The 26,415-nt window shown below is 40.1% G+C and overlaps 1 protein-coding gene across 1 annotated transcript; it reads right to left on the reverse strand.

The window, feature by feature from the left end:
• Positions 1-12,394: 12,394 nt before the first annotated feature.
• On the reverse strand, positions 12,395-22,331 carry pitx3 (paired-like homeodomain 3). Its single transcript, XM_053436629.1, has 3 exons — positions 22,223-22,331; positions 17,366-17,571; positions 12,395-12,964 (listed from the first exon to the last, which is right to left on the reverse strand). Exons 1-3 carry the CDS (start codon positions 22,329-22,331, stop codon positions 12,395-12,397), a joined length of 885 nt encoding a protein of 294 aa, XP_053292604.1.
• Between the last annotated feature and the right edge of the window lie 4,084 nt (positions 22,332-26,415).

Genomic DNA, 26,415 nt, shown 5'->3' on the forward strand with positions numbered 1-26,415 from the left:
TGCCAGAGTGAAATTAAAGTCACTAACATTTATAGAAAAGCTTCTAGTTCTACACCAGACATGGGCTTTTTAATCCGGCCCGCCGACCTTGTTCAAATCAAAAAAAATTTTTTAAAGGGGACATATTATGCCCATTTTACCACAGTTGATATGGTTCCGTGGGGTCTTAATGAAATGTCTGTAAATATTTTGGTCAAAATACCACAAGTATAATTTAAAACAGCACCTTTTTACCCTGTCTAAAACAGCCCTCCTCAGATTGACCTGTTTTGAGTGCCCCGCCCCCCTCACCCCCGGTGAGCCTGGCTGCGAGAGCCCCAGCTCCCCAGCGCAGTGCTCCCACTAGCCCGGCTAGCGTTAGCTCGCTCTTCCAAGGCCATGTAGCGAGACTCCCTACATGGGCATGGTGTGACTATGACGTTTATTTCGGTCTGAAATAGAGGAACCACAACAAATCACTGGAGTTGTTTTTTTCCAGAGTTTTTGGGACGATAGACATGCCAGATACCCTAATTAACGTGTAGAAGCACTACAAAAGTGGAATTTTCATAATATGTTTAAATAAAAAAATTAAATAAAAAATAAATAAAATTGTTTTGAAACTAACAATTTAGTAGCACTTATATGGCACTTACTTATAGCACTTTGAAATTTTACTTTCTGGCTTCTTGTTGTTCTGGGTTTAGACCCTCGTTGTTGAATGCACTTATTGTAATTCGCTTTGGATAAAAGGGTCAGCTAAATAAAATTTTACCGGGAGTGTGGTGTATAGGGTTCGAAAGGGCACATGATCTCCCTTCACTTTTTCACTTTGCCCTGTGAGCCCTTCTGTAAAATGAGCGGATCAAGGAAACGAAAAGTGGATAATGAGTGCCGAGTGTTTAACACGGAGTGGACAACAAAATACTTTTTCACTGACGTCCAATCGAAGGGTGTATGCCTGATATGCCGAGAAACTGTCGCAGTTTTCAAGGAGTACAACATCAGCCGTCACTTTGCTACGAAGCATTCTAACTACACTAGCAAGCAGTCAACGCAAGAATGGGCGGCTACGGCTCAGAGGTTGGCGGCTAATTTACAGACTCAGGAAAAAAAAATTCACCAACAAACTGCCATTCAAGAGTCAACTACCAAGGCAGAGCGGACCAGATCTATATGGAGGGGATGATTAGGATTGAGTGCAGGTGAGCCTTGTCTGCTGCAGCTAGGAACCAGCCACGCCCCCTACAGCTCACACCACCTGCGCAGGGAAACAGAGAAGGGGAGGAGGAGAGACGACAACAACAACAAACAACTACTTTTTGGTGGCATTCGAAATAGCAAAGGCTAGCAAGCCTTTCTCCGAAGGCGGGCTTTTGTTAAATTGCCTTGCAAATAAATGCTTTACTACTTGTCAAAGTCCTTTACCTGATCTCCTGCACTTTATCTTATTAAATACATTTAGGCTGTAGAACTCACTTGTCTCCTACTGCCCAGTTGTAAGTCACTTTGGGAGAACGCATCTGCCAAATGGGTAAATGTAAATTAACCTTTGGCTCCTGGCGTTCATTTGGATGTTCACAGGCAGCATTTACCTAAACATTGCTGTGGACAGTGTTGTGCAAGTTCACTACTCTCATGAACTAGTTCAAAGTTCAGTTCATACAAGTAAACATGAATAGTTCACGTTCATAGTTCACCATTTCAATTCTGAACTAGTTCATATTTCAGTTCATTTCATAGTTTTAAGGTGGACAGTGAGACTTAACTTAAAGAAAACCTTAACCATCACTACCCCTTGCCTTTACTGTCGGAATGTTTATCAGACAGTGTGTAAAAATCCCTCAGATAATAATAAGGTGCATCGGATCCAGTGTTAATTTCGTTGACGAAAACTATGACGAAAACTATTCGTTAACGATCTTTTTTCCATGACGAAGACGTAACGAAAACGAATCTTTGAAAATAAAAACTATCACTAAATCTATTTTAACTTTCGTTGACGAGACGAGACGAGACGAAAATGTTGGTGGTTGACTAAGTCACATAATTTTTTTAAACATCATCGTATCAGGCCGTCATGAAGTATCAGGAGCGGGCGAGTGTGTGTGTGTGTGTGCGCCCCAGATAGCGGACCGGTCCCGAGGCTCCGCCCCCCGCCCCGCTCACTCGCTCAGAGACACACGATCAGAGCTCGTTCATGTTGAATAGCTGCTCAGTGACTGGCTGCTTCTTAACTACGGAAACAGTGAAAACACAGAGTTTCTCTGGTCTCAGCTGCTCAGAGATCAGCGTAGCAGTTTCTTGATCAGAGCAGAAGCTGCAGTTGGTTTGTATCGAGCTTCAGTATCTGTGTCCGCCTTCAGCCTGACCTGCTCTCACTTTTTGTTTTCACATTTAAAACTAAATATATATTTTAAGCTATTAGGCTTCAGCTATATGTTTTAATTTATTTCCAAATAGGGTACTTCTTAATTAATACATTTCCCACAAATATTGGGAGGACTCAAATAGCCCTACAAGGTTCTGTGTTTAATTTATTTCAAAGTAGCCCTGTGTATTTTCTTCTCTTCATAAGTGTTCAGTGTTTTCCTTTGTTGTAACAGGTACAAATAGCAATAAAATGTCAAGAGTTTTCTTTATTGTCGTTCTATAACTTCATAAATGCAACAAACTATAGTTTAGTATAGTATAACTTTATATTAAACTTTATTAGCTTTGTTATCAAACATGTTTTGCGTCTCCAGACAAATTTTATTTGGGGGAAGAAGGGGCAAAATTACTCTTTTTGAAAGTAAAGGTTGCCTACCCCTGCTATAGACTTATGCTGGTAGGGATATCTAATGGTCAATCTAAGTACTGCAAGCTAGACTATTATGCAGTTTTAGACACAACACAGGGTCCCTGGGCCTGAGAAGAGAAGAAAAGGAGTTAATGTGGCTGTTAAATGTGACTAAAACTAGACTAAAGTGTAATAAGTTATTGACTAAAACTAGACTAAAGTGTAATAAGTTATTGACTAAAACTAGACTAAAATGTAATTTGTTTTCGCCGACTAAAACTAGACTAAAACTAAGAAGGATAAAAATGACTAAATGTGACTAAAACTAATATGCATTTTCGTCAAAAGACTAAGACTAAGACTAAATCAAAAATAGCTGCCAAAATTAACACTGATCGGATCTCGGATGTAGTTGCTGAGTCTGCGTCTCGGCTTTCTCTTGCCATCTGTATATGAGACCGAGAGTTGTTGTGTTGCAGGTATGGCCTGCCCCTTTAAGGAAAGTTTGTATTTTGTGACGTAGTGCACCAGGGTATTGTGGGAAAATACGCTAAAAGTGTGTTTATAAGGAGAAGTGACGGACCACCTGGAGGTGATTCGAGTGTTGCTCCTGCTGTAGATCCGAGAAATAAAGTGGCCGCATTCCAAGTAAAGAAACATCTCCTCCTCCTTCTTCACGGAGCGGTCCGGACGGCTGGTTACCGGCCAGACAGCGAGCCAAGATAACCAGTGACAGGGGCGGCTCCTGGTACAGGCGACATAAGAGACTGATTTATCATGACGTGACACATGCAATGTAAAACAATACATTAACGTCACACCATCATCCTCTAACCCGGGACGCACCGGAGGTAGAAGCGCTGTGAAAAGCGCTCCGCCTCCTTTCCTCGCCGTTGCTGTTCGCACCGGCAGCATAGTGCCGGGAAGAACCAGGAAGCGCCGCAGACACACACACAAGCACATAATCTCCTGTGGGGGGGTGGCGGCTACAGGCTTGCGTAGGTCAATCACCTGTAAAGACCAGCATCATTTACCCCTGAACCAGCGCGGAGAAATATTGATGAAATGTAATAAACATTTTTTTAATATAAAATTTAATATAAAAAATTAAATTAAATTAAATATATATATTTTTTAATTAAATGGGGGCAAAAAACAAAAAACAAAAAAAAACCTGCGCGCGAACATCCTGCGCAGAAGCCCACTGAATGTGCGCAGAATGCCATTGCGCACATCCTGCGCAGAAGCCCAATGCGCAGAAATTGCGCGCGCAGCTGTTTTTTTTTATTAAATTTTTTCATATTTAATTAATTTAAATTAACATAGTGTAAGATATTTAGCAATTAATAGGAGAAGTCCTGCCAATTTTAAGTGTAACATATTGCCAGCTTGAAAATGGGAAAGAGTGGGATTTGAACCCCGGTCACTCTTGTTAGAGACCGAACGCTTTACCGACTAGGCCACTTCAGCTGATGGTGTCCACCTGGAACTAAGCAACTTAACACGATGGACAAATTATCGTGTGTGTGTCGGTGTCATTTTATGCTGCTTTTGATAAACACTATTTGAAAGCCTTACTTAAAAGTTACTTTTATATTTTGGGCTTTTTGATACTGGATGAAACCTATTGTTAGAGAATAACCCAGTGGGGGGGGGAAATATTTTTTGAGAGAAGATTCCAGATTCATTCACTATACGGCTCAACAGAGCTGTATAGGTTCATCTCTGATCCATGAAGCTTCCTTCTACCAAGTTGTGTGGTACGGAGCCGAGACACTGGCCAGAGAAGAAAACACTTGGAATACGTTGCTTGTTTGGTCTGCATATGTGTGCCATGAGTGATGGTCTAAGTCTAGTTAGTTGGTTTCGGTTGGGCTAAATCGCGGACATTTTACGGGCACTGAGCAACGACATGGTAAAAGCATTCGATTTAGACAGCGTCTCTCCTGAGGAGAAAGTATTGAAATGTCCCGAGGGACAGTGAACAGGTAGAGGTGGGGCACGTGAAAGTTCTAGGCCAATGGCTGTAGGGTTTTGTGGGATGCCAGGCTCTCATTGGCTGATGAGTTGGCGTATCAAGGGTGAATGAGGAAGGGGAGTGAAGAATACAGTGGTGGATGAGAGGAGTGTCAGAGTTACGAACAAGAAGCGTGTCGTGTTCGCTGGACTTTAATAAAGTTACACATAAAGAGAGAAGTTTCCTGTCGTCTATACGCGAGGACGCTACCCTATGAACGTGTTCACGGTTGAGTTGCGTTCAGTTCATCGTTCTCATAAAAGTGAACGTGTTCATTGAACGCGTTCTTTTGCGTTCGTTCATGCCCAACACTGGCTGTGGAGCACCCCTTGGTTGAAGTTTGCTGATGGCAGTGGCCTCTTTCAGCAGAATAATTAGCCCTGAGACACTGCAAACATTGTTCAGGTATGTATAGAGGAACATGACAGAGTTCAAGGTGCTGCCTTGGACTCCAAAATGATCAAGTATCTGTGGGATGTGCTGGACAAACAAATCCTAATCATGGAAGCCCCAGATCCATCCTTTTTTTTTTGCTGGACAGAGTTTTTTTGCACCCCCTTCTATATGTGGTGTGCCCCAAATTTTTTTAAAATTAATTTAACAGTAATTTAAGATTATTCCTAATAATATACGTGATAGTCACGTGGATGAAATCAGTAAATGAGAGCAGCACTCAGGTGGAACGTTTGGCACAGGAGCAGTTGCCCCTGTTAGTGATGTGTCGTTCGTGAACGATTCGTTCATTTTGAACGAATCCTTACAAGGACTCGGGAGTAACGAGTCCTCTCAAAGAGAGATTCGTTCATTTTCTCGTGGCCGCGAATCGGGACTGTTGCATAGGCTGATGCAGGTCACGTGGAAAAGGATCCAAAGACTCGTATCCGGCAGATGAACGAATCATTGATCCGAAGACTCTGTTGGCAGAAGAACGAATCATTGATCTGAAGACTCTGTGGGCAGATGAAGGAATCAGTGATCCGAAGACACGGTCGGGAGGTGAACGATTCATTCATCTGGGTACGAGTCTTTTCATTTTCCACGTGACCTGCATATGCTCAGTACTGGTAGCTAAAGAAAACAAGAATGATTCGTTCATTTTGACTGGGTCTTCGGATACGGATCTTTGGATAATTTTTCACGTGACCTGCATAGGCTCAGAAGAGGAAACAGAAAGGATTTGTTTACCTCGTTCATTTTACCGTGACTAGGTTTAATCAGACGTGAATGATATTCGTTCACAAGTAATAATTACAGGTTGCGTTATTTTAACTTTTTTGTACTTTACTTACAGTTCAGTGCAGCGTAATTGTTTGTTATTCTAACTTTTTTGTACTTTACTTACAGTTCAGTGCAGCGTAATTGTTTGCCGTGATAATTAAATGCTAGTGTGATAATAAATGACCATTTCAAATCATCCAAACTGTCATGATACATTATTTTAATGCAGGAATTTCATGCAAGAATTTCTTCCCCCCAGTTTAATGTCGTTTTGATTATCTACTTAGACTGGTAAAAACCTAGAAACTCCGCTGGGCAGTGAGGCAGGAGACACTCGCGCCAGGAGTGAAGCTTGCCTAGAGCGCCAAATGTGCTAGGGCCGGCCCTGTCCACCCCCCCCCCCCCCCTCTCTTTTTATCTATACTGCTTGTGTGGCTGTGGTTGATAAACATGGTATTCACCTTCCTGATTTCATAAACTTGATATTTGTAGTAATAATATAACGTTATATTATTTGTTTTAGATCTGATTACGACACAGAACACTACATTTCAGGTGCCCAGCCGTGTACTGCTCAAACGTCATCCACTTCACCATTAGTGAGTTCTGGCTTCGAAGCAAACACTTCAGTTCTGAGCAGACAAATGGTCGTGGATGTGGACACCGCTGATGACATGGTCGTAGTTGTGGAGACATCATCGGACGTGGAACAGTAACCACAGTGTCACCTGGAGCACCTGCCACTGTTTCTGCAGACTCCCATGACTCCAGTGCATGTTGACATGTCTGTGTTTTACTAGAAATAGCTCTCTGACCAAGAAACAAGACATAAGCCCTTGGGCTGCAGTTCCTCCATCGGATCTGTGTGAGACCTTGTACAGATTAATGCCCCACTTAATCTTATATCTTATGTATATCTGTTTATTGTGTGACCCAGAGTATTTCATTATAATATTGTTTCTGTTTTTACACACATGCATAAGTTATCAATTAATTGTTGAATTAAATATATATATTATTTTTACTTCATATTTATTGTTTGCCGTATGGAATGGTAATTATTCTTTAGGTGTCCTACAGAACAATGGACATTGCTTCAAATCTTGCCACCTTTAATTCCTCTTGTCTGTCTCTTCTCTGTCTCTCTCTACTCTCTGAGGTAATCGTTAGAACATCCACAGGCTTTGTATTTTTTTTCCAGACCACGGTCTGTGCTCCCTCCTCGCTCGCTGTAGTTTTCTAGTGTGAGTAAACAAAAGGGACCGGCACACGTCTCCCCTCCAGTGGAATATTGATTCTTTGATATGGCGTGGTGGTGAAGAGCACAGACTGTGACCGCTTCACTCACCTCACTCCACAAAGTAGGTTTGTGTCAGGGCCACTGGGAGAGGAGATGCTGTCAGATCAGGAAGTCGAATTGGAAAGCTCTTAGCTGTCTATAGTGAGACGGTTCCTCTCTTTATGAGGGAGATGTGAGATTATAAAAAACTGTTGCTCTATGTCTGATGAATTCATCACACATTTAATCTCAATCCTGAAAACATTTGAACTACTAATAAATAGAGTAGACTTGGCCTCTGGATGATGCATGTTTCTGATGAATATCATATTACATGGATCAGTATCACGCACACTTTACCTTGATCACACTCCAGCCTGCACTGATGTTATTTTAAAATTAAAACCTTGGATCCTCAAGCTGTGAACTTGGCCTGGTGTGTTATAATTCTGAAATTTTAAAACGAGAAGAGAAATCTTCACTTTGCCAGTTTCACCTACAGAGAATAAAGATCTGTTCTGCTTCATGACATTAATAAAACTGTGTTTTCAGCAGAGATAACTGCATAGTGCTGTGTGTCTCTCTCTCTCTCTCTCTCTCTCTCACACACACACACACACACACACACACACACATACACGTACACACACTATGTGTAACTTCTCCATGTTGATTTATTTACTGTGAGGTTTTGATCCACTCTTGTCCCGCTTGACGTTGCTACATGTTTCACCGTTGGTAGGGGAGAGCGGGGTAATGTGAGACATCGGGTAATGTCAGACACCCCCTGTATCTAGGCAACGGTACACATTTGTGGTCATGTGATCATTATGTTTTCAAGCCCCTCCCATTCCCCCCCTGCCATGAAGGAGAAGTTGGTGCTGGCGCTGTGGTAATTATGTTTTTTCACAAAAATGTGTTTTTTGCATGTAAAAGTAAATATATGTTGATGAACTTCCAACATATAAAACCATGTGATTGATGCTAGCTGAAGATTAGCCTGAATTGCTACGAGATGTTGTTTTTTCTAAAATGGTGGTTGTGGGGTAAAGTGAGACAAATGCTATGGGGTAAAGTGAGACATGAAGTACAAGTTACGTTTAGTCTTAAACATATTTTAGTGTTATATTACATTAGATACGTTTTATTTTTAATGTCATAAACATTGAAGAAAAGCCATCATGCCAAGAAACTACACCAGGAAGACAACCTGGGTCCAAACACCCATCGCAGAGATGGAGAGTGCAGCCGCTGAGGTCATACAAGGAAAGAAGTCCTTAAGAAAAGCTGGAAGGGATAGAAATATTGATAAGACAACCTTCAAAAGATTCATAATTTAATGTGCTTAATTGACCAATCACCATGATTCTGTTACTAGTCCGATATTAGTTTTGGAATGTGTGGTTGTCAATCTAGCTGTCAGGATTTTAACTAATACAACATGTGTTGTTATGGTAGTTCTAAAGTGGAAAAAGTAAGTGGATCACTTTACCCCCTTGATTTCTCTGGTCTGTCACTTTACCCCGTAGCTGGGGTAAAGTGAGACACAAGACCACGTTTTAAAAAACAATCATATTTCCACTGCCCTTTGTCCTGAAGACATTCTGACCATTTCCATTGCTAGGAAACATCCTGAATTAATGGGAAATGTGTACATTTTACTGATATATCATTTTAACTCGCTTAGAGGGGAGCAAATCTAAAAGATGTCCCACATTACCCCGCTCTCCCCTACACATTAAGGTCCTCTCTCACCCCAGTCTGCCATTCACTGAATTTGAACATCAACATCATCACACATATATCATATGTATTTAAAAGGACATGTGTATTTGGTTGTAGCTATTGGTTTTGTTAGTGGTTACAGTGGCTACCAACTTTTAAAACAGCTATGGATCTAGAAGTATATTTCCCATTAATTTTCTCCATTTCAGAAAAATCTTTATTTCTGTAAGAAATTGACTCAATTGGTATTTCACAAAATCCTTATTAAAATAATAATAGTATCCTTATTAAGATAAGGATTTTCTGAAACCCAAAACTTTTAAGACTGGCCAACCAGATTCAGAGCAAAAATACTATTGGAAAAAATGTAAAAGACTGTTTACATTATAATTTTAAGAGTGAAGGAACTAAATATCCCATAAACCAACAGCAAAATTGCAGCATGTTAGAAAGGGAAATCATGGTTGCTCTGTTGTAAACATAACGTAACGCTGAATGATCTTATCAGAGCTGACAAGATTTTCACAACTGGGGTAAACATTGCCATGGTAACAGCGAGCTCCACCAATCACAGATGTTAATACTATACCTCAGAATTGTGTGTAGTGTAGGTGACATTCCAAATAAAACCTGTTTTTCTTAAAACGCAGTTGATATCATATGGACTTCTTTAGACCATCGTACCTGGTGGTAAATCTACCTTGGATGTTTGCAATATTATGATACAATAAAATCCAGAAAATGACTGTGATTTTTACGCTGTTGATCTCTGAGATGTTTTGCCGAGGTTCAGCTGTTGAAGCCTTTACCTCCGGGTAAAATTGACACAATAATTAAGAAGACAAACAATTATGCATCATGTGTACGGTATCTGGCTAAACTATTCAATTTCTAAAAGTTAATCTGCACCTTTCAACCAATCAGAATCCATATTTTCCAGTGGCCACAGTATAAACTGTATTTGTAGCAGCAGAAGTCTTTGTCATTTAGATCAATTGCCTGTTCAGTGCTGCAATCCTGAATCAATCTCTTCTGTTTCCTACTTTGTAAATGCGCAGGTTTTGTTACCTTTGAAGAAAAAAATATTAGGCTGGTTTAAGTATGTTTACACCAGTTATGCTTCCAATAGGATTTTTATTCCCAAACCACTGCAGTGTGGGGAGGACTTCCATGTTGGGAAATAATACAGTATCTCTCTGGTTTATGAGTCTGTAATTTAATAAGACCAAATCCTCAAAAAGTCTCCACGGTGAGAATTTAGCAATTATGCACTAAGTTGAACGTTAATAGGTTGTGATTTTCTTGGTTTCGACACAATGTTTTGTCTTTTTAATTGGTTTGATTTCAACATATATGTTACTGAAAACAAATATTCTCCCGTGCCCTTTCGCTATGACACCTGACAGAATAAGCTGAAGTTCCTCTTAATTTCGACAAACTAACTCTATTCACGGAGAGACTGTGAAATGTGAAATGTGAACTCTACCTGAAAACTCTTGGGCAAAAACTGTCAAGCAGACCCTGAGTTTAGAATATTATGCTTAAGTATTCAATTTGTATAGTTCATCAGTCAGATTGTGTAGAAGCACCAAATTACTTTTTTATGTGTTATTTTATTAATGTTTACATGACCCTGCAGTTTAATTTGAAGATTGTTAGTTTACGTGGATTTCAAGTTAAAACTGAACAGTCAAATTCCATTTTTAGTTCATTTAGTTTTTGTATCACAATATGAATATTCCTTTTTATAAACATTTTGAAAATACTTGCTCAATTGTTTAGTTTTCTGTGTTTTAGCAAAGGATAAAACAAATTTCATGAGCAGGAGCTATACTTGCATAAGTAGTAGAATCTGAAATAGAGCTTGGGCGGCAGAATTTTTGGCAGAATCTCAATGATGAATGGTCTAAATGTGGAGACCTTTAGTTTCCACTGTTATGAAAGGATTTTTAGGGGAGAACTTTGTGATTAAAAATGTAAAATTTACTAGGAAACCAGTTTAAAACACACTTACACACACCAGCACACAGTGTAAATGTCAGAGCAATAAACAGTTGCAGGGGCTGATAGGGATTGATGGGCTGCTAACCCCTCATTTGTGGCTCAGATGGGACACCTCGCTCCTTGAGGCCCTTATGTAATCCTGGTGCTGCTTCAGCCTCGGCCTCTGTGAATTCCTGCTGCGTTACTGGATACTCTGCAGTTACCACTCGGAGTGTAGGTCAAACATATCAGTGAGCGGCTAATTGGGAACATCTATATCTCCTCCCATCGCTCTCCCGACAACCTACTACTCTTGTTCACCGTTGCGTAAGAGTTGCCATGGAAGTGAGACGTGGTTTCCATGGCGCTGCACTCGTTGTTGTGAGAACATCGTGTTTTAGCCCGGGTCACATGGATGGGCTATAGATCAGAGATATGGAAGGACATGAGGTGTTTGGTTCAATGTAAAAGTCCATCTGTAGTTCAGAAAAACTGATCTTTTAATTGGTTCTTTAATGAGACAAAGCAGGCTACACCAGGAAAAAAAGCTTGATTTTTTTCTTATAACAACTGCACTCTTACATACATTTTTTACAGTCATGGACTCCCTTTGTACAGTATAACACCACACAAATCTATATAGTCAATGGCTTTTTAGAGTTTTACTTGAAAAATCTTGCTGATATTCTGGTGTATGAGTGAAAATTGGGGGGTTTCGTGTGAAACCGCTTGAGGGTGTGTTCACTTTCCAGTATTGCCCTCCTCTCACCCACCCAAGTTGACCTTTGACCTACGACCTTCCAAGGGGTGAGGAATTCACAACAAAGTTTTTAGCTCCTGACAGATGTACTCATAGTACATCGACTTAGGGCCCTTGCTTTTGAAGAACATGCTTTTTCTCATCTTAAAAGTACTACATTTTTCATATTTTTTTTTTTGTCACATACAAAACAGAAAAAGTCCAATATATACATCCTCCAAGTCTCCTGCATTGGAGCCACAGGTCCCTTTCCTGTGACATTAGCAAAAATCACATTTGATGTTCTTGGGCCAAGATGTTGACCACCAGTCCATGTGAAGCATCCATGATTTATTTACCCTTGGTTTCTACGTTTACTCTAATCATGCAGTTCAAAAGAAGGAAAAAAATGATAGTGGATAATAATCTTTAGAAATCCTTTGAAGCAGTTGGTCAGTTCAGTGTCAGTCTCACACATGGGGTATAATTCCTGTGAGGAGTGGTGGTCCATCTGAGTAAGTCCATTTGACGATTGTCCTCACCACCAAAATCTGATCTGCCAGCCTGCAGCACAGCTTGTAGCTTAGAGATGGAGTTGAAGAGTTGTGAAGTTGGTTAACAGTGGTCTTACAGCTGTTCGGCTGGGTCAGGGGTCACGTCGGAGCTACTTCTTCATACCGGCCGGTCCACTGCGTATTGGCAGGGGCTCAGGTTGGACACAGGGTTCTGCACTGCCGGATACGCAAAGTTGGTGTGCTGTTTGGCCTTGAGTCGCAGGCTGGCCAGGCTGGAGTTGCAGGTGTCTCTGTACATGTAGGGACTGGCTGTGGTTGCGTAGGGGCAAGTGGCTGCCGTCACTGCTACTGAGTTGAGCGCTGCGGGGCTGTTGAGGTTGTTGAGGTTGCCCAGGTTGTTGAGCCCGGTGGTGGGAACTCCTGAGACCGCTGAGGGCACCATGCTGGAGGCCATGTTCATGGAGGGGATGGAGCTGGGAGAGGAGAACATGGGCTGGGATGATAAGGGGCTTACATTCATTGAGTTGAAGAAGGGAAAGCTCTTGGCAGAGAGCGGGCTGTTTGCGAGGCTCTTTGTGGCCCAGTTATTATAGGAGTAGCCTGTGTACATGTCATCGTATGGCTGCATGAGTCCATTGAACTGGGCACCAAAGCCATTTTTGCATAATTCTGCCTGCTGGTTCCTCTCCCGCTTTCTCCACTTGGCACGTCGGTTCTTGAACCAGACCTATGGAAGACAAAAGAAGACAAAGACTTTGAGTGGAAAGTGTAACTCCTCTTATAGCCGGGAAAAACTGTTTTTCTAGTGTGCAAGATTTAGCTGAAAGGGATCTATTGGCAGAAATTGAATATAAAATTATCCTAGTGATGTTTTCACTAGTGTGTTTTATCTTAATTGTACTAATTGTTGTTTTCATTACACTAGAATGGGGCATTTATATTTAAATACTTACATCAGGAGCATCTCCTTTCTACAGAAGTCGCCATGTTTATTTACAGTCGTCCAAACTGGATAAACTAAGCTCCTTTTGTGTTTTTATGACAACTGAAGGCTACCACAGGTTCTCTTTCCTGTTTGGAAGGAGAGGGTGAGGTGGGGGGTATTCAGCTGCAACATGCACGTTCACCGCTAGATGTCACTCAATTCTACACACTGAACCTTTAAGTCTCTTTTAACTTTGAAAATACTAACATAAAGCTAATATTTGTGTTGTGTGTAATATGTATTTGCAATCACGAAAGCAGTAGTGTATATATCAGGTGTTAGACTGCTGTTATGGAGACAGACTTAGTGTACACACATCATCACAAACTGCTGGAAACTCATAGATGAAGAAGTTAAATTGGTTTGAAAATGGCAGTGTAAAAGGATGTCGGTTTGCGCACAGCCAATCAGTAAAGCTCAAATGTGGGTGGAGTGAATAATTATCTCACTTTCCAAGCTTCACTTATACTTTGGATTAATATTATTTTCCCACACAAAGCATAGAAATGGAGACTAAAAAGTTATTTTCAAATGAAACCAGGAAGATTCAGGGGTCGATAAAGTTTAATTTTAAAACCCACCCAGTCAGAGTATCCTGACTCCTCTCAGTAATATTTGTGTGAATTTTTGACATTATGATCCCATGAAAGTCAATTGAAGTGTATCATCAAACAGTCATATTAAGCAAGGTTTATTAAAATTAATCATTGACTTATTTGAATAGTGAGTTCCCAGTGAAAGAAATGTCAGGGGAGGGCAATCTTCACATTTGTCTTTTTATGGTCCTATATTTTGAGGATATGAAATGGATTAAAGCTTTAGTGGAAAATCTAAATTGAGGGTTTTTAGAAATGAAAACTGACTCTGTGGGTAAAACTCTGGATAAACTTTTGCTTTAAATCAGACAGAAATCTTTGATTTGTGGAAACAAATCCAGAAGCCTCCTGGTCATTTGTTCACACTTGTGTGTTAGTTTTCATATTAAAATAATTTAGTATCAAATGTCATTAATCCTCATTAAACTTTTACAGGCATTTCATCCGTCTCTCCACCCCCTCGGCATACATGCTGTGTATCATCTAATCCTCTGTTATTATAGCAACAGATTGCTGTTGATCATTAATATGACTGTAAAGTGCATGACTCTGACTTTTCCATCCAACTCGGTGACAGCAGGGGAAGCCCCACGCTGACCGACAGTAGCTAACCAATTTTTTCAGCGTGACTCAGAGTCAATGCTATCTGAAGGGTTGTGGAAAAGGCCGAAGCTCAAGGTCATACAGTGGCTCATCTGCAGCCTCATTTACATGACCTCTGTGGTTCCAAGAGGGGGAGAAAGTAAGGCCTACAATTATGATTTTAGAAAAAAAATATCTTCATTAATTATGCATAAGAAAATACAATATGGAAAGTTTTAAAGGAAGATTGGTTTTTAATTATGGATACATCTTTGTTGGAGGTGCATTGATAAATAGTTTCTGGAATGAGGGGAACATTCAGCTCTGATTTGACTCGAAGACCTATATGGTTTGTAGCCACAGCCCTTACCACTGATGGTTTTTACGTCATTTAATTTTCAACTTTAATATTGACTTTTCAGGTTCACATCATCTACTTTGTTAATTTACTAAATATTAAATGAAGACAAAATAAATAACTTAATCTTAATACTTAATAAATACAATGAAAAATCTGGTGTCTGAGTTACCCGAAGAAAGACGTGAGAGAAAACAGGTTGATAGAGGCTCTTTTTTAAGATTCATTTTTTTTCTTTACCATTAACGAATCTAAATCAAGCAATTAAAGGTCAATCAATGACGTAGGGATATATATCGTGTATATCGTGTGCTACACAACATCAACTTGAACATGTGCAAAAATACAATACTTGGCCCTTGATATCAGTCCAGTCCCCCCACAGTTTAAGTGTCAGTATGCTAACAGTTAGCTTTCAGGCCGAAGAGCCAGTCGATCTTTTCTTCATAAGATACCTGGTTATGAAAATACTGAATTCATGACACACATGGTGTTCAAGTCACCTGTCCTGCAACAAAGTAGATATGAATTTGCACGAATGTGAAGCAAATTTTTTATGAGATGCAGTCACATGCAAAGTCAAAAATGAAAGAAGCTGCAAATTTGCATTGCGCATTTATCATTAATACAGACAATATACTGTATATTCTCTGAAATCACACATATTTAAAGAAAATGACACCCCCCCTATCCCGAGACCCTCGGTCAGAGTCGGGCTGCAGCTGTGATGATTAACAACAGCTCTGTGATAAATCACATGAATCCGGTCGACAGGTGAAGTATTTTGGGCATGTAAGAATTTGCCTACATGCAGGGGTTACAAAGGCCACTGATGGACATTAGGAACGAGACAATGCAAAGTCTGTTGTCCTTTCAAAATAACAACCAGGAGTGTGCGCTATGTGACCTTTCATCCAGCCAACATTAATTTGATCCATTACTTGTCAGGCAGGCCAGCAACTGTATTGTCATCCATCAGAATGTGTGTCCTCCTGCTCCATATAGCTACACTGACCAAACCACTGGGCGTGGGCACATTGTCCTGCACTTCTTTTAGCTTTAGTGTGTGATAGAAGGTAATAAAACATCTTACTGAGCACATTAAAAGATATTTTCATACATGTATTGTTTTTAACCATGTAGGAATTATATTTACGTAACTATGTGACGACAAAATGTTTTGGAAATGATCATAACATATTTCAGCGTCGACTTGCACCCCTTGGTAAGATCACTGCTCCCAACATACAATTATTAAAGCTGCTTTCAATTCTTAACTCTGAAGCTTTCATCTTTGTTTTTAATTGTCTTTTTTTTGTCGGTTTATTTAGTTGATTTTATTGTTTTAACATATTTGTAATTTTTATTTTGTAGTTTATCCCTTTCATACCCGCCTTGCTCAATAACACTTTGTCTGTGTCTTTTACTACATAAAATGTACAATAGATAAAGTTTTGATATTTTCAAAATGTTTGCAGAACTAATATACTAGGGTATAGTGACAATAATATTTCAATGGTTTCTAGTTGGTGTGGCCATAGCATTACAATTTCTTTATAGTGTATTTTCTTCAAATTTTACATATTCTTTAAGGTAATACACAGATTGGAAGATTTTTTGAGTTTGAAATTTGTGGCCGTCATCCTCTTTAATCCAACATAATGACAAAATCCCCAGATATAGATATAGATATAAGACATGTTTTTCTTGCCACATGGATATGCTGCCAATTTGTGAACAAATTGGCAGCATATCCATGCTGCGCTGCTGTGGGAGGGTGGGGGTGTTGTGTGCCACTGAGACAATGAAACTTGATTCTGGAAGTCCAGTTGGAGTGACAGATTAATGCGATTAAAGGCTTGTCAGAGCCAGAACACTGGTTTGTAATAATCCCAGATAGGATTTTAAAGCTCTGGAAAGTTATGACAGTGACAACTATTTTATCTTCCATCACAACGATCGTCAGGTAAACAGCAGAGGAGCAGCTTTTATGTGACTACGTTTGCTTTGGCACCCTGCTGCACACATGGGCCGACTCCATTTAAAAGATTGACTGTGCTGCATTAAAAACAATCCATGTTTATAATCAGAGTGAGCATTCCTTTACCAGAAGTAGGCCTCAAAATGTTAAGTTAGAGGGTAAACTCTTTTGGGAAGTTAAATTTGCTTTGTGATATGAAAATGTGTCACCTTTGCACTGGAGGGCAAGATTTCCTCCAGGTGCACCCCTCGATATCTTTCCAGATCTGCACTGCATTTTTTTGGATTGCTTTGGATGAAGTGGAAGATTCGGCCCAACTAAAAGTCTCACCGGGAGGGCACCACAAATATCTATTCTGAACATCATGGAAATCTGACCAACAGTATGGGTTAGGCTGATAAAATGTACACCTTTATTATTCATATTTTATTAATATTATATGATTAGCTCTGAGTGATTAAGTTGATATTATTCTGCAAGCTTTCTTTCTAACCAAATATTACATCTCCCTGATTAGAACACCTCCAGCGAGGAGAACCTCATTACTGAAATCCGCCGCTGTATAAGAACATGATCAGGGTCGTATGCTCCCGAGGGAGGGACCATGGGAGAGTGCATGTACCCACCCTGACCCGTGCCTCTGTGAGGTTGGTCCACACTGCAATCTCCTCCCTGGTGCTCATGTCGGGGTAGCGGTTCCTCTGGAAGGTGGCCTCGAGCTCCTGGAGCTGCTGGCTGGTGAAGTGAGTCCGCTGCCGCCGCTGCTTCTTCTTCAGAGAACTGTCCTCGGCGCTGGACTCATCCAGCTGGTTGTGGTTGGATTTCTCTGTGTCTGTCAAAACACACAGAGAGGACACTTATTTCATGGTGAAATCAGAAGGGGCTACTTAGGTAGAAACATGCTGTAGATACGAGTAGACAGTTAAGCAAGATACATCCATGAGAACAAAAGAAAATTGTGATTTGTGACTATGAGCAAAATAAATTTGATGGATTGATTGAAAAGGGCTGAGCATGAAAGTTCCTTTTTTACTTTAAACAAAATAAACACAAATAAATGCTATGACCACAGTTTCCATGCTTAGGTGACAAGTGGTCTACCAGTAGGAGGAAAGTTACAGTTAGATTTATTAATCCTAACACAGTTGTGATTTAAAATATTTTACAGTAGTAAAATGTGCTAGGTTATATTAAAAATAATGAATTACTAACAATATTACTAAGATAGTTCAAGTTTGTAATGAACAATTGTACTTAGGACCTTAATCACTCTCAGTGTATAATGTATTTCACTGATAAATAATAATAATACATAATGAAACAAAAACAAATGAATTAGGCTGATGAATACTAATTGCCACCAGTCCATCTTAAAAAAGTAAACCAGAACTGGGATTATAACAAATGTTACCACAAAATCTGTGATTTCTTTTTTTGTAATACTCATAGGGGGAAGTAATCTTGTGTATTTTTACCACACACATGTATTTTTAGTAACAACTCATGTTGTGCTAAACAAACGGCTCTAAGACAGAAATTGTGGCATTTGCACAATCAAATAATTGTTCTCATCAGTGTGTTTAGTATGTAAACTCTGAATCGGCCTAACTATTGTTGACAATATTTTACTTTGAAAAGTGCTGGAGTATGAATATGAATTACCATCAGAGGGAAATATAAAGTTCACTTACCTATGGTGTTTATAGTAAATGGTCTTTGATAATATAGCTATGGTGAATATATGTTTAAATATCCTAGTTGCCTCTATCCAGTGGAGAATATCAAATATTGCTGAACCGCTGAATATTTGACAAACTTAATAATACTCTCCATATTTCTTAAAGTGTTAGCTGAGTGAGTGTTGATTTCCAATTGTCCTGTTTAGTCGTTTTCCTTTCATGTTACTTTATTTCTAATATTGAACTGAAAATGATTTTGCACAACCATTTGGAACTTGTAGCTTTGCATACAAATTTACATTTAAATATTACTTATTTTGGAGTAAAATAAAAATATCTCTTTTATCCATAATAAATACCAGCAGAAACACGTATCACAGAGCCCTTTGTATCCAGTGTCAATGTAGATTGGACATTTATGTATTTATGTCTTGATCTGTCCACAACAGGTTACTGTCAACCTCCTCCCACTCTTAGAACACAGTCTCTCCTCCAAGTTTGGATGGAAGTCCAGTTTGATGTCATCAGTCTGGTATAGCAGACTGGATTCCCACCTGGGGACTGTGGAGGCCACTGATGTTCATTGTCGTGTTCATGTTTGAGACTTTAACTTCGTGACATGGAGCATTATCCTGCTGTTAGACATTAGAGGACGTAAAGTGTGACTATAAAGACATGAACATGATCAGAAACAATACTCAGATCTGTACCAGTATCTGTTAGACAGCACATCACTCTGACACCTTTCACCCTGGACCAACCCTGGCCCATCCCTGCTGAGAGTGACTAGATCAAACATCATCTGAAATCCCTCCATACCATAGACTGGAAAACGACAAGCAGGGTGTTGCCAGGAGAGTATGAATCCAAACACAGCGTTCCGTTTAGAGATGTGCAGGAGCAGCAGCTGATTGCATTTGGCCCCCAGCGCAGTGCTTTTTAAAGGACTATGTTATGTCTGCCAGGGCTCTTCGCTGCCACATCTGACTCCCACAGTTGAGGACCTCACAGAGAGAAGTGAAATTAGTTTACCAGCTAATCCTTTGGATCAAGCTTTTGTGACTGGGGCAGGTTGGGCTCTGTTTGGCGAGGGCTTAGCTCTCTGGGAGCAGTTCAAAATGATCAGCAGGATTTAAAAAGAAGCTCCGCAGGGCCACCAGTAAAACCAATAAGGGCCAGGCCGAGGCTGTTATATGGCAGTAAACTGACACTGGGTAAGCTGTCACTTAAGGCCAAAGTATATAACACAATACAGAGGAAAGGGCAGCCCTTTTTAAAGCCACGCACTGACCAACAATAGGAGCAATCTGACTGATAATGCGTCGACATGACAGAGTTGTTCCAGGTCAGCTTCTCAGAGGGTTTTAATCTGGAAGAGGACAACAAGAGGCAAAGTCCAGAATCAAAGTGCACTGATGAAAATAACGGCCGCGGGAGCATCAAATACACATTATGTTGTGGTCAGGTCAGAGCTTTCAGGAGTAAATAACTCAAGTTTTCATAGGAGCTGCACTTTTTTTTTCCTGAGAGAGGAAACAAACTCAGGTCATTCAGTCATGGGTGTGAGATAGCTCACTTGTCCATGCCTGTGGCAGGGGCGTCGACCTGGTGTGGTTAGGTGTGGCATCCATATTACAACTACTGCAGTATAACTGAATCCAGATTTAAGCTTAGTTTTCGTTCTTAAGGAGAACAAAAGCCAACAATAAATGAAAACATGATCTATTTATGTTAATATTTTTAAAGACAAGTCTCATCTTTCAGCACTAGTTTCTACTCAGCATGTTTTTGAAAAATTTGGTGGAGAAGACATATTCATATTGTCCTTCATCAATAAAAGTCCTTTTGCAACATTTTCTTAAGGGGATGGGACTATTTGCTGGAATCTTTTGTGCAAGAGCAAGTTGAGGAGGGTTGTAGCCTCAGGTTTCCCACCATTGAGCAGCAATACGATTTGTGGAGAAAACGTGAATCCTAGTTTATATTAAATGAGATTAGAAAAAAAACGTTTATAGTATTTTATTAATATTATTAATATTTTAATACAGCTTTATTGAATGGTACATAAATAAGTATTTGGGGCTTTTCTAAGATTTTTCTTTTTCTCTCTAAGACTCAGGTCATCTTAAATTGGATTTATTTCCAAATTAATTGGATTTAGATTTACTGAAAATCGAATATCCCCATTTGAAATAATTACACGTATTCACTTCATTTTCATACAGGATAACATATCCCTCCCACCCCCTTATGGTTATTACATTCAAAATAAAAGCTTTCTATGATGCAAAAAGCTAATGCAACATTGATGTTACATGTGTTTCTTTTTCTCTCACTGCTAACCGACACCATCTTGATGTGCTTTAATAAAATCAATTTGACAGTTAGGCCCATTAGAGAAACAGTTTACAGGCAGTAAATATATCTCTCGTTAGAATAAAAACCCTTCAAGATGAAATGAAGACCTCCTTAATAAAGAATGGTGCAGTTGAAGACGTGTGAAAACCTTTTCACACCACATTTCTTTCTAGAATAGTTTGCGCTCGTCAGTTTGTTAGGACTGGATTTCTAAACCACATCAATTAGACTGGGTTACACACACACACACACACACCACTTCAGAGATATGAATAGACGGATAGATGAGGGTTCAGATGTTGCATGAAGAAGTTGTTAGAGAATCCACCCAGCTGAATATGTGTCATATACAGTGACACGTGGTCACATTACGTCTGTGTATAAGTAACCTCAGATGGTCACTTTAGGAAAGAGTTACCAGAAGCAGAGGAGCAGAGTGAATCTCACTCAAAACTGTGACTCCTCTGGAGTTATCACTGACAATCCACCAATCAGCATATACTGAACGTGATTAAAATGCTGGTGTCAACTTGCACTACATGAGCCAACTCTGTGACAGATCAGCACAATCCACTCGGTCCTGATGAAGCCCTGATGTGAATGAATGTCCCTGAAGAAATTCATTTTATACAGTAAAGTCCAGTTGGAAAATGTCACAGCACTTTGCACTAAATTGACTTTTTGTCATTATGAAACACAAATAATGTTATTATTCTTATATACAGAGCAACCCAAGAGCCTATAAATTATAGAATAAGATTAAGTCTGATTAAGCCTTTTTCTTGATTCTCTGTGGACTTGATTTTCTCCAGAGAGCGTCACACGCCCCTTCTGCTCTTTTGCAGTAGATTTTCATTTGGAGTCAAGTGAGTGGTGTGTGATCAGAGGCCGGGGGAGAGGCTAGCACACACCAGCCAGTGAATTAAACAGGCTTTGGTGGCTGCATCAGTGTCTCTGTGTGCGCATTTAATTCCTCTTCAAGTCGTTTACAAGCAGAGACAGTGAGGCTCGTTAAGAGACTGCTGTCTTTGATTAGAGGAGCTCCTGCTCGGCCACCTGATGTTAAAGCGAGAGATAATGACAGTGTTTGCGCTGCGTCCATCATTTATTACAGTTACTCGATGGAGCTGTTTTCATTATTATAGTCGAGGCCTCGGTAGTTTAGCATTTCGTTTTCTCCGCCTGCTCGTTTTCTTTCGTTCTCTACATCAGTTGTGTTGATCCAGTGGTGCACGACACACGCATCTATCAACGCGCATCGGCCGGACCGCGGTACCCTCCCAGCAGACACACACACACACACACACACACACACACACACACAAACACACACACACACACACGCACACGCACACGCACACGCACACACACACACACGCAAACACAGACACACGCACACACACACATCGACACACACTCTCACACAGAGACAGAGTGTGGACTCACCGCTGATGTCCTGTCCCTTGCATCCCTGGTCGTGCTGCGGGGTCCCGGAGTCGGAGAGTGACAGCGCCGGGCTGCGGGCTTCACTGTCCGTCAGCAGGTTAAAATCCATAACCAGGCTCTGCATACACAAACAAACACACACACACACACGGGTCAGGCTTCATCATCACAATGACACAGTGAAGAGCAAGCCTCCTATAACATACACATCATCGTTTAATACTCTGCATGCTGCCGATGTCGTCAATGTAATGCATTTAATCACACCCACAACATTAAAATAATAATACTATTGCATTACAAATGTATATATTTTGTATTATTGTATTTTATTACATTTCAATAATTATGATTTGTATCATATTGATATATCTAACATAACATTCATGAAATGTCATATACTAAGTGCTTATTTTTTAATATTTTTTATTTCCTATAACCTAGGACAATACTCAGGTCTAAAAACATTTTTTTTGTTTTGCCACTATGTACAAGTTATGTTGCAAAAAAGATTTTATACTCTCCCGACTTGTAAAAGATAAAGCATAAAAGGAATTTATTCCTAAGTATGCAATAACAACAGGATCGATCATAAAGTCTGAATCAATAATGTACATTAAGTATTCACAGTATTTTACCAGTTAAATTAGTATACCATGATTGTTGTAATATATTTGTTTCTTTCGGAAGAACACCAGACCTCACTGACTCCCTCTCAAATCTACATCTTGTTCTCTCCTCCATATGTTTGGTTTTCATTTGTGAGGATTTTTTGATAATCTTTTTCATTTAAAAAACTGTACGGACTCCATGCAACATGGGTTTGTGTGCATTCATCCAATCTGTTGTTATACTCTGTTGCTATTTTCTCCTCGATCTTTCCATTCACCCCTGGATGTGATCTAAATCCTGATCCCTTTATAGGAGCCTGACATAAGCAGCTATAACTAGACCTGTGCCTGGACAGACTATTTTGGGCTACAAGGAGAGACCAACGGAGTTATGGCTGTAAAAAAAAGTATTTCCAGGCCAAATTCTAGCTGGTACGTTGAGTAAAACAGTGGAGAACTATGTTTATTTATCTTAAAGCAGTTAACATCATTAGAACTTTGGTGGACAAATACTGTATATTCTCTCCGAGCTGGGACAGAGAGATCTTATTGCATGACTTTTACAAAACGCTGTTCTTTTTGTTTTTTTACTAAGTATGTAAAATGAAGCATAATATTCAATTATAATACATATTGTTATTGTTTTCAATTGATGGCACCAGCAGGGAATGAACAAAGATTAAAGGTCAGAGATTTTGCTCCAAAGAAAAACCACAGCCTTGAGATGCACTCATGTGCCTCAACTGTGATGATATAAAATCCTTTGAACACATTCTTTTTATAAAATTATTATACATAAGAGTTAATAAAAGCGAAAACACACACATAAAAAAAAACATAATGTCAAAGGTATTTACTAAGAGGAATAAAAAGGATAAAGCAAGTATAAAGAGAAAGTTGGCCGACCTAGACTCAGCGTGGTGTCACTGTTTACCCTGGTCCTCTGTTGACTTTACATTTCCCACAACAGCACTGAGTAAGTATACAGCTTCAGTGGAAAGTCTTAAGGCTGCAGCAGACGACGATGGATCCGATCCATGTCATCAAAGATTTAAAAAGGCTTGATAATACCTCAACCTTGAAAATCAAACGCTGAGTTTGAGCAGTAGGGGGTTTCGTGTGAGTGTGTGTGTGTGTTTGTGTGTGTATAGTCAGCACTGTGGTTTGAGCTTTATACTTAGAGGCTACGTGTTTGTCGCCCCCCTCCCTCCCATCCCTCCCTCTCTCCCACCCCCCTGGAGAATGAGCTCCCTTGTTGTGTTTCCCTGTGGTCTTTTAGCCGTCAGGCCAGTGCTTTGTGTACCAGTCACATGTGACTTTCTGCATGGGGTTAGGTCTGAAGCCTCGGTGATGGGGAGAGTGGCTGTGGGTGGAGTGGGTGCAGTTCAGGGTATGGCATGGTGTCAGACAAATCCCGGACCAGCACCAGCACCACACCATCAACAACAACAACAAAACATTGTACAACTTTGTTGAACACTTGAACCAGAGTCACTGTGACCATATGAGTTATTTGCACTCTGAGGGTCAGTAAACACTTCCCAGTCAGCCACTCAACCTCTAAATGTCTTTCAAATACAGCAACAATAGGACACTGCGTTGTTATCACGAAAAATTTGTTTTTATCCATTGATATATAATTTTATTTACGTACAATCCAGGACGGATACATACTTTCTTTTTTCATTCTTATTAGTTTCTAATTTTAATCACTTAGATAATCAGAAACCCCCCCCCACGTGTTTTGATTTGTTTACAGCTGTAGAATATGAACTCTGTTCTGTACAAGGCCTGACACGATACACATATATAAACAAAAAAAAGACTATAAAGTATGTTTATTTTTTAGATGAATGAAAGTATTATTTCATCAGAGGGTGTGTCGTGTTTCCATCTGTATTTGAGGGAATCAGTGAAAAAGTGCACTGACCAAACAGCTTCAAAACCTGGTGGAGGCTGAGTGGATGGATGAATGTGAGAAGGTCCAGTTTTAGAGGGTAAGAAAAGACTAAATCAATTTAAAACACTTACAGTGATGGCCTAGAATAGTATTATCCAGTCAAACTGGGTTTTAAAATTCATAAAAGATACTATAAACTTAACCAGTTCCCACATAGATTAGTCTCTCGGGGGTTCATTGACATTGATTACAATTTGGCTTCAGCAGTACACAAAAATGAATAGTGTCATCACTGTAAGTCATCAGCATCCTCTGAACCTCACTTAACATTGTGTCAGTCACTCTGACAAAGCAACATAATGCTGCACCGAAGCCGACCTGCATATTCTGATTAAAGGTTTAGCACCTTATTAGCACAGAATATCTGTGACATCTGAGAGGCGAATCAACACTTTTCTCCCATCGAACACATCTGCCGTCTTATTTCTGGCCGTGACACACAACGCCTCAGCTCTCAGAAGTGAAAGCACATTTAATAATTTCACTGCCACAAGGAGACATTTGCTGTAGACTCTGAAGAACCACTTGCATCTGCTCCTTGTTTAGCGTCCGTGAGAATGATGGGAGCATTTCACCAAAGATTAGAAGACATGAAATCGCCAGACTGCAGAACATCCCTTGGAAAAAAAGGTGCAAGACTGAGGATGGGGTCAAGTCTCCCAGCAGAGAGATTACCTTGGTAAGCACACTGCCTCTGTGTTGTTTGGAGTAATAAACGTCTGATATGGATTTTGGGGTTAAAGTTGACTAATGGGTCAGAAATTATCTCTTTGTTCATAACCACAGAAATAGTATCCTAGGTTTTTTTCCCTTTTTTATTTTTTGCAAAATGACTCAGTAACAAAGGATGAATGTCTGTGTTTGGATTTCGAAAGTGGTGCCAACAGAATTTGACCTGTACCATTTCGATTAAAGCTGATTTGTTGGCTTTCCTGCGAGCTCTGAGTTTTGCATGTTTGAACGAGAACACTTGGCGTCACATTTGTCTCATTGTGTGTTTGAGTCTTCCTGATCTGACATTTCAGCGAGCCTCGTCTGATAGAGCTGAAGCACCATGTTCATATCCTGCCACAATGAATGTTATGGGCAAATTATCATAGAGGCAAACACGAGCAACCATCATGCTATCACCTTTGCTGCAGGCGTTCTCTTTAAAATAAAGGTTAGACTGTCATGTTCTTTTGAGAGAGGGTTCCCACTGAGGGACAAATGTAGATCAAAAAGGGGAGACGAGTTCAACACAAGCATTTTACATGTTACGTTTAGATCGATAAAATGAAAACTTAATTTTTTACATTTCTTTTTAAAACAGTGTTACCTTTGATGTAGATGACTGCCGAGCCATGTTAAAATCAAAGACACTCCACAAATGGTTCGCAGTGGCTGCTCAGGGTGGCTGCTCGACAGAGCAACAGCTGTCCCTTTTGTCAGAGAAGAGCCCTGTCTAGTATCTGCAAGGTCCAGTATTTTGGTCAGAAATATGAATGTGAGCCAGGACCTGGGCGGCTATATTCGCCAGTGGCAGTGATGGATGGACAGACGGTGGTGGTGTCAATGTGGTGCTGAGAGGTTGGCAGGCCTGACAGCGAGGGCAGTGCGGGCAACGCAAGCCAGTCATTTTT

This window comes from Pleuronectes platessa, chromosome 12 (genome assembly GCF_947347685.1).
Source record: "Pleuronectes platessa chromosome 12, fPlePla1.1, whole genome shotgun sequence".
In the NCBI taxonomy this organism is placed as follows: domain Eukaryota; kingdom Metazoa; phylum Chordata; class Actinopteri; order Pleuronectiformes; family Pleuronectidae; genus Pleuronectes; species Pleuronectes platessa.